The sequence below is a fragment of the Tympanuchus pallidicinctus genome, unplaced genomic scaffold, assembly GCF_026119805.1.
Source record: "Tympanuchus pallidicinctus isolate F22 unplaced genomic scaffold, pur_lepc_1.0 scaffold18, whole genome shotgun sequence".
Classification (NCBI taxonomy): domain Eukaryota; kingdom Metazoa; phylum Chordata; class Aves; order Galliformes; family Phasianidae; genus Tympanuchus; species Tympanuchus pallidicinctus.
In genome coordinates this window covers 3,299,948-3,314,395 of record NW_026294699.1, presented here as the reverse complement: position 1 = coordinate 3,314,395, position 14,448 = coordinate 3,299,948, and the positions used below count along the sequence as shown (strand labels likewise).

General features: G+C 40.1%; 1 protein-coding gene and 1 long non-coding RNA gene across 5 annotated transcripts in view; one reads left to right on the top strand and one right to left on the bottom strand.

Annotated features, from left to right (window-relative positions):
- The window catches only part of GTF3C1 (general transcription factor IIIC subunit 1), a 38,856-nt gene that overhangs the window by 1,625 nt on the left and 22,783 nt on the right, over positions 1-14,448 (top strand). Inside the window, exons 4-13 of one of the 3 annotated variants that reach the window (XM_052680418.1) lie at positions 1,287-1,430; positions 1,777-1,873; positions 2,600-2,723; positions 5,978-6,133; positions 6,868-6,983; positions 8,381-8,705; positions 10,306-10,517; positions 11,265-11,401; positions 12,590-12,743; positions 13,163-13,266. In XM_052680418.1, the coding sequence (XP_052536378.1) occupies positions 1,287-1,430; positions 1,777-1,873; positions 2,600-2,723; positions 5,978-6,133; positions 6,868-6,983; positions 8,381-8,705; positions 10,306-10,517; positions 11,265-11,401; positions 12,590-12,743; positions 13,163-13,266 (1,569 nt within the window). Of the gene's footprint in view, positions 1-1,286; positions 1,431-1,776; positions 1,874-2,599; positions 2,724-5,977; positions 6,134-6,867; positions 6,984-8,380; positions 8,706-10,305; positions 10,518-11,261; positions 11,402-12,589; positions 12,744-13,162; positions 13,267-14,448 lie in introns of those variants that run through there. The other 2 variants (XM_052680417.1, XM_052680419.1) reach the window with 2 other exon arrangements.
- On the bottom strand, positions 7,758-14,305 carry LOC128079345 (uncharacterized). Of its 2 annotated transcripts, none has more exons than XR_008206077.1 (4): positions 13,966-14,305; positions 13,143-13,324; positions 9,901-10,049; positions 7,758-7,871 (listed from the first exon to the last, which is right to left on the bottom strand). It is a non-coding gene; the product is annotated as an uncharacterized LOC128079345 (long non-coding RNA). The 2 variants fall into 2 exon arrangements; XR_008206076.1 differs by lacking the exon at positions 7,758-7,871 and adding an exon at positions 8,633-8,760 and having other exon boundaries at positions 13,966-14,302.

The following is a 14,448-nucleotide window of genomic DNA, read 5'->3' as shown; positions in this document are numbered from 1 at the left end:
CTAATCCTGGATGTGGCTCTGGGCAGCGTGGTCTGTTGGTTGGAAACCCTGCACACAGCAGGGGGTTGAAACTGGATGATCATTGTGGTCCTTTTCAACCCAGGCCGTTCTACAGGGAAAGCTGTGTCCATGGCAGGATGGGTTGGGGTTGAACTTGGTGGTCTTAGTTGTCTATTCCAACCTTAAAGATTCTTTGATTCTAAGTACTGGTCTCTTCCTTGAGTTTGTTATACTTCCTGATATTCTCTCATGGAATCAGAGATTCTCTGTTGGGTCAGTAGACAGAGCTTGAAGGATTCCTATTCTCAGAGCACTAAAGACAACGTAGAGAACAGGAAAAATTAAGCACCTAATAAAGCCCGATGCTTCTGCAACAGAAAAGAATTTAAGGAAAAAGCCAAAATCATCAGTCAGCGACCACCTTCTTTGCTTCAGTGACAGAATAGCTAGATGATACTGTAAGTTCTCTGTAGGGAAGATTAGAGATTGAGAGGTCATTCCCTTCTGTGAGTTGGGTATCTACAAACAGGGATCAAATCATGGCTGAGTGTTCCATCTGACGCCAAGAATATGTTTTTCATGTATTGCATATGTTTTTCATATATTGTATTCCAAAGCTTGTTTTTTTTTTTGCATATAGTTCAGAGGGGGGCAATAACAGTCATCTTTCTGAAGCGTTTTGTAAAGTGCTATGTTGTGCTGTGTTTTACTTTTAATTTCACAAATACAGAGGTAAGTCATTTCCTTCTTCTTGCTCTGGCACAATTGTAGGTCATGATGAATTAAGCTGTATGTTTAAAGTTCTTTTTTCTTTTTTTTTTAAACTTTAACTCCTAATTAAGAGCTATTCTAAAAAGCTTGGTTGTAGGTGGCTTCTTTATTATGACTTAGAATTTACAACAATGCGTTCAGTTCTCTTTCCTCAGGCACTGCATATTATTCTCCTACAATTCTCATCTATAATTCTGAAATATTCTGAAATAATAACAACAACAAAATGAACCTGAATCCCCAAGTGGTCTCCTATTGTATGGCCACTCTTTTTCCTGGTCACTGAATAAAGCAAAAGCTTTTAGAGAAAGTGATATAAAACACTTTGTACAGTAAATCAATTTCACACGTTAAATTTTGTTACTTCCTAATTTTGTGATTGCTGCATTGAAAATTAGCACAACAGACATCAGTAAGACTGTGGGTAATCTAATTAATGGCATTGGAATACTGGATAATTAGAATTCATTTGCAAATTTCTTTTGCTCCTAGATAACTTGCATTTTTTTCTTTAGAGTGGATGCTGGAAAAATTCATTATCACCGAAGAGTATTGGACAGAAATGGTCTCATAACAATGCAGTCTCATGTGATAAGACTTCCAAGTGGAGCTCAGCAGCACTCAATTCTTCTGCTTCTGACTCGCTTTCATGTTGATAGGTATGTGCCACTGACAGGTTGAAAGCACATCCTGGGTACAGTGAATGTTTGTGCTGTGGTCATCAAATCACCACAGTTCCCCACTATCAACTATTCCCATTTTCTTTATTAACTCCTCTTGAAGATGCTGGACTTCCCTTTGAACTGTGAAAAATGGTATTCTTGGTGCCTGTCACTTGCCTTTCTCTCATTATAGCTCTAATCCACCTGTTAATTTTAAGTGTTCTCACTTAAAAATAAGTGAAGAACACTTCAGTGTACCCTCTCTAATAGCTAACACTTCAGAATGTTGTAACTTCTGTTTATAATGTTGTATGTAACATGTCTATTTTCTGTTCTTGGTTAGGAGGAGTAAATACGATATTCTGATGGAGAAGCTCTCCAGCATGCTAAGTGCTCGTCCAAACCAGATAGAAACATTAGGAAACCTGAGGGAAGAATTGGTGAGATTTCATTATTCTTTTTCTAATTCTGTCTCACATAGAACATAGGTGACTCGTATCAAAGGCAGTCTGTTTTGAAATTGCATAGTATTTTGTGGTAAGATACCAAAAAGTAGGATCTTAGATTTCATTGAATTAAAAATCTCTTTATTGCTACTGTGTTGCTCTAAATTAAGTTTCTGTCATTGCCTGCTGTAAGGAAGAATTTCTATTCTGTCAGCAACATCAGAAAAGTTTTGCCACAGTAAGAGACTGTATATACAGTCAGTGAATGTAGTTGTGCAGTTCTTTAGAGTTGATTGCTTCTGCTTGAGCATAAGGCAGGAAGGACTGAGCAGAGTGCAGAATCCTCTCAAGCTCTGCCTCGCATACACACTAATAGGCTTTTAATACCCTTTCTTGCTATCCTAACACGAAGTATTGTTTCAAAACGGACAATATGATGAATGTCTTTGATACTATTCACCAAGAGTATAGATGCTGGTGATGGCAAAGGCTATAAAATTAGAGAAATCCTTAGTCTTGTTGGTTTAGTAGGAGCTATTGGGAATAGGTGAACGGTTGGACTGGGTGATCTTTTAGGTCTTTTCCAACCTTGATGATTCTATGATTCTATGATTTGTTCTTGTTTTGTTTTCATTGTGAAGATCAACAGGTATTTCTGTGGAATTCCTGAAATTCAGAGTTCTGTCCTGCATTGCTTTTTATCATTTCTTTTTGCATTAGGGTCTCTGTGAGAGAACTTTCAAACGTCTCTATCAATATATGATGAATGCTGGCCTAGCCAAGGTAATATCCATCCCACTGCAAGAAATACAACCCAACGGAGGGCCTTACAAGACAAAGAAAGGTAACTGAACCATATTTTGCTTTCCTGTGGTATAATTATATCGATACCTATCTCTGTAGAGGGTTCAAACCTTAAATTAAAGTACATTTAAGTACTTAATCGCAAAGAAAATTTCTCAGATGAGCGCGTTAAGAAATGCAGTGAACTGCTTTGAGAGCAGGAGGAACAGAATAGTTGGAATACAAAACCAAACAACACAAATGAAACAACCCTTCTGACTAGAGAGGTGTAATGACAGAGAGACCAGCACAATGGGTAGATATTAGAAATAAAGGGAAAGGATTGCTCACCTTTCTCCAAGGATCTAGGTTCACAGAGAAAACAACACAGAAAGAGGTCTTTTCCATAGTGGCAGTCAGCCTTTAAATGAAGTTGAAAAGAGGTGCAGCCAGGCTCTACCCTTTCCAGTCTCACAGTTGAATTATCTTCACCTGTGCTCCCAGGGCTGACCAGGTTTTTTCTCCAGGTGCTCTATCAGCAGTTCAGGCTGTGACTCAGCAGTTCCCATCCAGGAGTGACCATAAAGGACGAGGGATAAGAATCAACAAAAAAATGTGACAACACTGAGAGGACAAATGTGTCAATTACATGGAAGTGGATTTAGGCTCTTTATAAGGAAAATTCCTGCAACTCTTTGAAGTCTGGATAAAGGAATGTTCTGTGAAGGGAAACTGAGTTATAAACAAAGAAGAAGCAATAGCCAAAAGCAGATGCCACATCTAGCAAAGGTCAGAGAGAAATCTCCCATATTGCATTGAATAAATACGAAAATGCTTGAGGGAGCTCTGGTAGGGTCAGTTTTGGCCTGAAAAGATCAGTTGTCACAAAATATAAAGGTCCATCTTCATGGTGTAAGAATATCACAGATTTTGTATATCAGAAATCAAGTAGTTCAGGGTTTCAGGAACACAGTGGAGATGAGCATCAAAAGATGCTCAATAAGATACATGGAAAAATTGTCATCATACTTTGGCCAAATATATATTGTACTTAATGTATTTCTGGTTTAAGGAAGCATCTCAGCATAGATGGATTGTATGACCTTTTACTTTTGGTTATACAGTTTATCATAGAATCACAGAACGGCCTGGGCTGAAAAGGAGCACAGTGCTCATCCAGCTCCAACCCCTGCTGTGTGCAGGTCGCCAACCAGCAGCCCAGGCTGCCCAGAGCCACATCCAGCCTGGCCTTGAATGCCTGCAGGGATGGGGCATCCACAGCCTCCTTGGGCAACCTGTGCCAGTGCCTCACCACCCTCTGAGTGAAAAACTTCCTCCTAAAATCTCACCTAAACCACCTAAACAGCCGTTCCCCCCCTATTTATACACTCCCTTCAAGTATTGGAAGGCCACAATGAGGTCTCCCCAGAGCCTTCACTTTGTATTGCCACTGTAAAAAAAAAATAATAGATTCTTTCTGACACTCTCTTGGAGTGCATTGTACCATGTTGTATTTGTGTATATGCTCTTGTATTAAATTGTGTCAGCAATGCTCTAATGAGCTCAGTACATCTGCAAAGAAAAGTTGGCAGACCAGAACTACTATAAAGAGATAGACTTCATAATTGTTAATTAAACATCTGACTTCCAGAGTATTTACTTAAGGAAAGAAGGTACATATCCATTTATACATGTGGCAGCACACAAGGCAGAAGACATTTTGTGTTGTTACAGATTGGTACAACAGCAGCTGCGTTTACTTCTTAACATTTCACCATGAAAAATGCCACCTGGTGAATCTTTAACTTGAATGATAATTCCATCTTACGGATGTAAAAGCTGAAAATCCACAAAAAAGCCTTAAAAAACACTAGATAATAAACTAGGATTAATTAATAATACCTGATTTTCGTAAGAGTTCAAGATCTCTGGAGATATACAGGAAAGCAGATAGAAATGAAGCCATAGCATCTGCTATGGGAAGCGTGTTATCAAGCAGCAGGAGCTAAAGTAAAAGAAAAAAACGTGGGTTTTTTTCTTGTTGTTTTTGTTTTCAAGTGGAAATTAATGGACTGTAGAAACAGGATGAGATAACAGTGCCTACAGCCCTACCAAAATGTCAGAGCTTTATTTCTGTCTTAAGCAATATCTAGCAGGGGAGGAATTCAGATGAGGAAAAAGAATGGGATCAATGGGATCATCTGGCCTGGAGTTCAGTCACATGTTTAAGTTACTGTGGATTAACTTGGTGTCAGCTAGGCTTCAGTAAGTCATCATATATAGACATAAAATAGAATTCATTCATTGTAAGCTCAATAATTTCAGCTAAAGCTTTTCACTGTGCATTTATAACAGCAGGACAGAGGAGTCAAGATGGTTGTAGATATTCCCACCCACTGCTGCAGGATGAACTGGCTGCTTCTGCCATAGCTACTGAAGCACTGCACCTGATCAGCTGGCATTGCACAGTGACACAGTTCTAGTTTACCTTAAACATTGATCTCTTGAATGCTTCAGCAGCAGCTAAGTGACTCTGGTGGATCATCTTTGTATCAGGGAACTGCTGACACTGTGCTGAAGTCATGTCCCCACTTTTTTGATATCCCAAAAGGATAAGCAGGTGAAGAGTTACCTAAGCACGTTAACTGAAACGTGTATTTGTCTTCTGGCTCATGGGCAGCAGTGTGCCCTGTCCTCAAATACCACAACCTGAGGTTTTATGTCTGTTTTCATTGTGTGTATTCACAGTACACCGTGTTTATTCTTTTCATAGCGATGTTGGAACTGTACAAAACAGCTGTACATTTTAGTTATGCTCTAAGATCCTGATGGGGAAGTAGGACTGTTCTAACTGTTCTGTTTGATCCTTTTCTTCAGTGTGCTGGGTGTTTGGTAAATAACTTCCTTCTGTACTGCATGCATATTTGTCATTATGTAGTTTGCATCTATAGAAGGCAAAAACGTGATAGGAGTCTGTAGGGAGGGAGGGAAGAAGAGGACTTGCACATGGTGAGGGATCTCGCAATCAGATCTATATTCTGAAGATGTCATTCTGTGGCTCAGTACATCCAGAAACACACTGCACTGATTTGTTTTTACCGTTCAAAGTTTTCCAGTATTGCAGTGCTCTTCACTGCTCTCACAAGTCACTGCACCAGGGAGTCGTAAGGTTACCATAGCCACGAACGTTTGGAGCACGTCAGGAACGCTTCTAGTCAGTGTTTTGACAGGTTCATATATAGGGAAAAGCTGTTGCAAACATTTTCCTAGAAATAAGCAGTTGTCTTTGGTCTTTTCTTCCCCACGTGCCCACAGGTACTGATGTCATGGTCCGTTGCCTTAAGTTACTAAAAGAATTTCGGAAGAAAATGGAAGATTATCATGATGATGACGATGAAGAGATCACAAAAGTTGTTCAGCCTGTGGATATTGTTTGTGAAAGGGATATGCTCACCCAGGCTTATGAGCTAAGTAGGTGATGGAGTGGAATATTTGTGTGTGCAGTGCAGTTTATCTGTTACTTTTACAAGGACTAACAGAACTTTTCCCTTGATTTGCTTAATTCTGGAGTGCCAAAGGGTTCTTAACTTCATATTAAGCTAAATTACAGTATTGTGTGCTAAGGCTCTTAAAGTATCACAGAGAAGACATGCTGAAGATTTTTCCCGCTGTCTTCATACTCCTTATAGAGTATGAAGAAAGAAAGATGTTGTTTTGTTTGTTTTTTCTTTAATTTGATGTTTGATGCTTTCTCTGCATCAACGTGCTTATTTTTTTTATGGAAAAGAACTTTATGTTCTGATCAGACTGGAGCTGTAGGCTTCCTGTAGGTGGTGGGGCAGTCATATCATCTCTTTGTATCTCAGTTGTCTGTGTAGCAGAGAAAAATATTTTCCTCCTACATTGCTCTTGCTTTTAATGTGAAACTAATTTTGAATCTCCTTCTACTGGGATGCTGCACTGCATTTTATGACAATGTTTGCCTGTATTTTGTGCATGCCTCTGAAAATTACATAGTTGCTAGCAGTGACTGTTAGGGATTATGTTCTGATGTTTGTTTCAAAATCAGGTAGCTTTTAAGATGAGTTTGCCTTAGTAATAGTTAGGGAGAACAAGTGTGAGCATATATATACAGATGTATGCGTATGCAATTGGGCCAAGAATCTCTGAGAGGTATTTTCTGTTTTTTCTTTTGTCTGAAACAGTTGAAAGTAGAGGAACCAAAGGCATTTCTCAGGCAGAACTTCGGTTGGCTATGAATGTGGGGAAGCTGGAATCAAGGATGCTCTGTCGTCTTCTGGAGAGGTACAAAGTTGTCAAAGTAAGGTTAAGATAAAATAATTTCAATACTTATTGAAACTGAAAATTTAACTGTGGTCACCGTGGTGAAATGTTACAGCATATTACATCTCAAACAATAGAAACAGCCAGGATTTAAGAACTGGCATGGAAATAATTCTGGTAAGATTGAGAAGATCCTGACTTCAGTTCAGGAAAAGATACAAGCAGAAGTGTTCAAAAAGCGTTCAGTTGAAATTTGAACTGAAGGAGGAAGTAGGAAATGCATCTTGCATCCTGTTTGCTGTCTATACTGAGAGCACGTTCTGGTGATCTACACTAATGGATGGGATTGTACCAGATGCAGCTTCACAGTACTCCAAAGTTCCCAGCACCATGGGGCAGATATAGCCTCCAAGAAGTGGCAAGGCAGACAAATGGGCCTCGACCACTAAAGCACACTTACTGTAACCCCTGGTAACCTACTGGTATTTGGGAACCTGTATTTTCTGGAATATGTTTTGGAGGTGAGCATAAATGTCTCACTCTAAATAGCCATTTTGGTTCATTTTTGACTATGAGGCAACTTCTGTTTTGCAAGATTGGCTGCTTTCCTGGTCTGTACTGTAGGATTTTGTCAGAGATCCTCTATACATTTAAAGTCATCAGTCTACTTACATATTAAAACAGCATTAATTCTGTTAAAAAAATCTGAACAAAACCCATACCCTTCCTCTATATATAGAGATTGTGGTAATTAAACACCTTATTTCCAAATATTTCAATATTTTCTCATTTCATCAGGGCTATGACTTACAGATGAACAAATTCCTGCATGCAAACACCCACTCCTTTCCACAAAGGGAGGATAATTGCCATCTTCCTTCAGCAGAGAATTGTTTGCTAAGATCTTGTCATTTCCTAAGAAGTTCTGTAGAATAAAAGACAAATGAACAATGTAAATCATAGGAATGTGTAAGCACACTTTCTAAACAAACTGCAGAGAAATCTTCCCTCACTGATGGCTCATTTGGGTTTCCAGATGCTTTAAAGCACCTGGTGTGGTACAGTAGCAGCAGATCTACCTAAAAATGATTCGTTCTATCAACTTCTACTTGCAGAATGACTTTCTGAAAAGATTTCTGTGCTAACTACGTAAAGTTTATTCTCCCCTAGAATTTTATGCGTCCCACATATTTTAGACATTTCATTCTAATACACAGATAATATAAATGTGTTTTTTGAACAGTGTTTCTTCTCTTTTCTATATGCTAAGGTTAGTCAACATTTTTGTTATTTAGAAAAAAAAAAAGTACTAAAAATGACATGTTTTTATATGAAGGAGAGCGGCTAGAAAAAATTTCCACTACCGATGCTGGAGAAGAGACTGCAAAAATGGAGAAGTAAGGTAGTGAAATAACATTCCAACTTTCTTCATAGGGCTTTATGGAAGATGAAGGTCGGCAAAGGACAACCAAGTATATTTCATACATTTTTGCAGAGGAGAGTGATTTGAACCGTCAGTTTGAGAGAGAGAAGGCTAGGAGTGAGCAGTTAGCTACAGTTACTTTGGCTCTAGTGCCAGAAGATTCCCCACCGCTGGAAGATGCTTTCCCTGGAGAAGAAGACACTTTGGTCTCAGAGTCTGATAACGAAGAGGAAGTGAAGTATGGCAAGAAGAGAGGAAAAGGTCAGAAGGCCAATTCAGCTTCTCTGTTGAAATCAAGCTCCCAAGATGCTGTTCATCAGTCGCCACCAGCTAAAGGTAGGTTGTGATTTTGAGATTTGCAAAGAGCCCTGCATTTTTCTTAAGGATCATTCTATTAAAAAATTAAAAAGAAAAAGCTATTAGCTTCCATTAAGGTTTTTGGCCATATATTTATTCTTATTTGAGTTTTCTGTGCTTTTTTGCAGTTTTTTTTCCCCTCAAACTGATTATATTTTATAATACTATTGTTGTGGTGATCTCTGGAGATTCTCAGAGTTGAAATGTCCTCGGCTGTCTGTGTGACAACATTTCAGGTTATCACCAATCACTGGGAAAATAAAACTGCTTCTCCTTATCCTTGTATATTTCTCCCTGCAATGAAATGGGCTCAAGGTCCTCGCTCTTTGGATGCTCAGTTATTTTTCAGCTGGTGTAAGAGCTGAAATGATTCTGAAGAGGGTCAGACAAATTCCCAAATGGCTACAAGAATGCCACACAGTTTTGTATCTTAAGAGTGAGCATACTGGAGAGATCAAGCTTGCAAGCAGCCAGGTTGGCTTAGGCTGCTCACAGAAGCATTGACCTTGGGTAAATTTTATATTTGCCTTGGATGTTCCCTGATGAGCTGACAAGGCGTCTGTCATGGAGTCTGTTTTTCAAAGTACCTGATGTACTCAGCCTGTGCCCATCAGAGAACCATCTTGGTGGAGCTTTAGCTTTTGAAGTCTCTGAAGACTTCAGAAGGGATTTAAACAGATTTCGCGTTTCTTGAAATGTTTCATTTCTTCCTCAGAAGAAATGACTCTCATTAAAATGTATCATTTCTTTCCATTGGATGTGCAGCTATCTTAGGTGCAGAAAAAAGAACAGAAGCTGACAGACCAGCAAATTAACTTCCTTTTGTAGTTAAACATTTAAAAAGAATATTTCCCCTTTAGCAATGTTTTGTTTGTTTTTTAGTTGAATAAGTATGGAATTGAGTTCTAGAGTCTGCATCAGTATGTAAACTAATGTATTTCACACAGCCTTCCAGTAATATGACTACACATGGGCTAATACTGATTTCTTGTCTGAGATCTTATCTTGGGATGATTTGACCCACAACCTTACTCACCTAAGCTTATTCTAAAAAGAAAATGTCTTCCTAAGCTAATTGCTTCATCTTTTTTCTTGAGTTATTTGGAATATCCTAATGCAAAACTGCCAGCCTTTTAGGGTCACGTTTCAAAGAGGATGTGGTGGCTTATTTTACCTCTTTGCGTGTTCCTGGAGCAATACTAAATCTGCTCTGGGGCCAGAGAGGTCCCCTCAGGTTTCTGGCAGAACTTGAGCATCTCTGTGACTCTTCTTTCTTCAGACGGTGCTTTCTGGATAAGCTGATCTGGCCCCTTGTGGCCTCCCCTATGTGGAGAGAATTATTTGAAGACCACACTTTCAGAGTTCACTTTTTGAAAAAAAGAAACAACTTTTGTACAGCTTTGTACACTGAATTGCAGTCATTCACAGTCAAACCACAGCTTTCAGCAGAGTAGAACAGCATATGAAAAATGTTGCAGAATGTTTAAGTACAGTTACCCGTGTGAATGGGGAAGGCCTTTTATAGAGAGCTGAACATTTAGAGGAAACTGACAGCATAACAAGACTGCTTTTAAACCAGGCTCGAAGCCAGCAGCTGTGAAGTCCGTAGGGAAGAAGCTGCCTTCCCCTCCAATTCTTGAAGAACCTGATGAAGTCCCAGACAACTTTTCAGGGGAGAGTTCTACTCTGGAAACTGTAAAGCAGGAGTCCAGTCTTTCTACTTGTCCTCCTATCACTGATGAAGATGGAGATGTGGCTGTGATTGAGGAGGTCAGACTTGAAGATCCTAAGGTAAGATCACAGGTCTTAATGTTCTCCTTTTAGTATGGCTGTCTAAGCAAAGTCCTGCATGTTCACAAGACTACCAGCTATATGTTATTTTTTAATTAGTTTATAGGATTTCTTCTACAGATCCTGAGATCTTATTATCTTTTAAAATTTCATTTTAAAGCATATTTGTATCTTCCTTGCATTATAGTTAATTATGAAAGAAAACTACTCCAGCAGATAGGGAGATGTCTAAAATACCATTCTGGGTTAGTTCCCTGGGTTTCTACAGATTCCCCATTTGACTTGATGTGTCTTATTGCCTAATGTCTGCTGGTGCACACAGGTAGCACAGATTATCTGGTTTGTCTCCTCTAAAGGAGGAACATGTGGGCTTCAGCACAGGTGCTGTACAGCCTTACAGCTGAGCAAGAGCATGAGACAAGAAACCTTTTTGAGGGACAGGATATGTTGGCTTTGACTCAGCACTATGTCAGTGCAATTACCAGCTCTCTAGGTAAACAAAACTTTCAAATTAGCTTGGCTCAGAATAGGCAGACAAAGTGAATCTAAGTGCATGGAAGTCTTATTTTCTGCTTTAGCTCCATACTTGTGAAGGGGAAATAAAAGATAATCCCCCAACTGACTTTTTTAAAATAAATCCAATCTCAAATAAATCCATCAAACCCCGAATGGCTGAGATGCTACTATATGATGAAACAACTAAGAGCTTACGTGAAATATTTTTGTGCCCATGCTGTGCACTGGAAGATGTGTGACCAGAAGAAGGAAAAGCGTTCCAGGGCTGCAGCAGCTGAGCGATCTCGTGAAACATACAGGCTGCTGAAGCGCCGAAATCTCATCGTGGAAGCTGTGCGAAACCTGCGGCTGATTGAAAGCTTGTTCACGTGAGCGATGGAGAGCAGCGTGCTTGGGGCCTGCTGGGCTGTGGTAGCACAAACAGTCCCGTGTGCCTTTTCTCTTGTTGGCTTTTCTGCTACCTAATAGTGAAATATACAGTAAGGGTGCAGACACTGCAACGGGGAAGAGGGGGAAGGTTAGAATTAAACCGAACCTTAAAAATTAGGCAGCTGTTTAGAATCAATAATAGTGCTTTCATAGAATCATAGAATCACCAAGGTTGGAAAAGACCTAAAAGATCATCCAGTCCAACCGTTCACCTATTCCTAATAGCTCCCACTAAACCATGTCCCTCAACACAACATCCAGCCTTTCCTTGAACACCCCCAGGCTCGGTGACTCCACCACCTCCCTGGGCATCCATTCCACTGCCTGACCACCCTTTATGAACAGTAATACTTCCTCATGTCCAGCCTGAATCTCCCCTGCCATAGCTTGAAGCCATTCCCCCTGGTCCTATCACTGATGACACGAGAGAAGAGGCCGACCCCCAGCTCACTACAGCCTCCCTTCAGGAAGTTATAGAGAGCAATGAGGTCTCCCCTGAGCCTCCTCTTCTCCAGGCTGAACATTCCCAGCTCCTTCAGCCTCTCCTCATATGGCCTGTGTTCCAGACCCCTCACCAGCTTGGTTGCCCTCCTTTGAACACGTTCCAGGGCCTCAATATCTTTCTTGCAGTGAGGGGCCCAAAACTGGACACAGTACTCGAGGTGCGGCCTCACCAGTGCTGAATATAGGGGAAGAATATAGGGGATCTGCTTTGCAGATCATTAAACAAGCAAAATTTTAAATGCTGTATGTCACATAAATACAACAGGAATCTGTATTGAGATCGATTGGAACTATTCTAGAGATTAACAGTTTTTTCTCCTTTCATAGTATGCCAGTGCCTGGGCTCACATAAGAACAGCATTGTCATAAGAATCATAGAATGGCCTGGGTTGAAAAGGACCGCAATGATCATCTTATTTCAACCCCCTGCTATGTGCAGGGTTGCCAACCACCAGACCAGGCTGCCCAGAGCCACATCCAGCCTGGCATAGAATAGCATCGTTTATCTAAAAGGATAAGCTTAATAACAGAGAAAATACAGATTAAGGCTGAGTTCTAGCAAACTGCCTAGGCAGTTTGTAGTATTTCTCAGCTTAAAGTGCTGCGTTTTTTGTATCTTGTAGGCTTCAGAAAATGGTCATGGATCAAGAGAAGCAAGAAGGTGTCTCCACTAAATGCTGTAAGAAATCCATCATCCGGTTGGTACAGAAGCTTTCACAAGAAGGACTCCTCCGAATCTATCGTACCACAGTCATTCAGGATGGCATTAGTAAAAAGGTGACTGCTTAAATCCTGGTGACAGAAGCAGCTTTTCTCATAACTTTTTTATTTTCCATTTTGGTCCTTTTTGTCTGATATACAAGGAGAACTTTACGTTTTGTAGAAGAACCAAGAAGCGAGCTGCCCTTTTGGGCAGCTTAGTCCCAAACTAAGCTGTTGTGAAAACAGATTACTGGTTACTTTCAATTATTGTACTGCAGTGAATCACGATGAGTCCCTAGATCAGTGTCCCCGCATTTCCTTTCTGAGTGGTTCTGTTGCTTCTCTCCCTGCACTGTCAGGTTACAGCACAATTATATTTAATCTCATTTTGACAACAAAGAGTGTATGAGAAACTTTAAGCAAGCTTCTGAGTTGAATCATAGAAAAGCTAACATCTCCATAAATATCTCTTACTTGTTTTCTTCTTTGAACAGGTAGAGTTTGTTGTTCATCCTTCAGTGAGTCCTAGTGACCCACTTGTAAGAAGTGCCATTGAGCAGGTGCGTTTCCGGATCTCTAATTCAAGCACAGCAAGCAGGCAAGTTTCACTGATGGTTTGTATGGTTTTTGGAGAAACTGGCTTATTACAACTGGTGCTTCCAAAAACATAAAGAGGGAATAAATACAAATTAAGCAAAAGAACTATTAGCTTTCTCTTTAATAATAGAGAAATGAAAGCACAGAGACGAAGCAAGGTGCTGAATATCACCCAAAGACAAAGGCAACAAGAGGAACTAAACACTAATCCCTTGTCCTAGCTTCAAGTTCTTGGCTTCTCCGTTCTCATTTTGCTTACATTTCAGAGAGGCTTGTTTGGCATGCTATCATGCACAGAATTTTGCCCTTCACAGAGGACGGGGCTTTCCTATGGGCAACACTAAGCTTCTTAACTGTATGGTTAATAGTGGATCTGGGACCTAAGTTAGGCCTATAATCTTGGTGCAGTATTTAGAGGAAACTTAGAGCTCGCTGCAACAACAGACAGAGAAATATGGGAAATGTAGAGATCAGTGAGAAAGAAATTCCCACTCTATTTCATTTGGGATTTAGGCAGAGAGGAGAAAATATTCATGACTTTGGACACAAAGCATAAAAGAAGGAATATGACTCTCGTAATGCTATGATGTGATGGAAAACAGCAGTAGTGGCAGAGTGGCAAAGTACAGGCTGCTCCAAATGAGAATAAGCCCAAATACAGAATATACCCATAGATGCAGAAACAGAAGAAGAAAATTACCTTTGCAAGGCCTCAGGTATGTAGAGATCTCCAGTGAGAGACCATCACCTCCACTGCCAACCCTTAAATGAGGGCTGGGAAGGCATGGGTCCTGGCTCCAGCCCTTCTGATCAATCAGAGCACTCAATGCACCTGAGCTCCCTTGGCCCTGCCTTCCCACCAGGTGCTCAATCACTGCTTCAAGCCATGATTTAGCATTTCCACTCCAACTGGGTAGCCTCATAAGGAGGCTAATTCTCTAAATCGATATTCCAGTCCATTATTTAGGATCTGTTGATGCATTCTCAAATGAAAATCACCTTTACCTTTTGTCTGAAAAGATTAAAATAAAAAAAGAAATTTCATATCAAGAGAGCAGAGTGTTGTGCATGTTAAATTACACCACCCAGTTTATCTTTTCAAATAAGCCCATAAAAGGACCTCTTTTTCTATCAAAGTGTTCTTATCCAGTGTAAGTGTTCAAGACCTTCCTTTTGCAAAGAA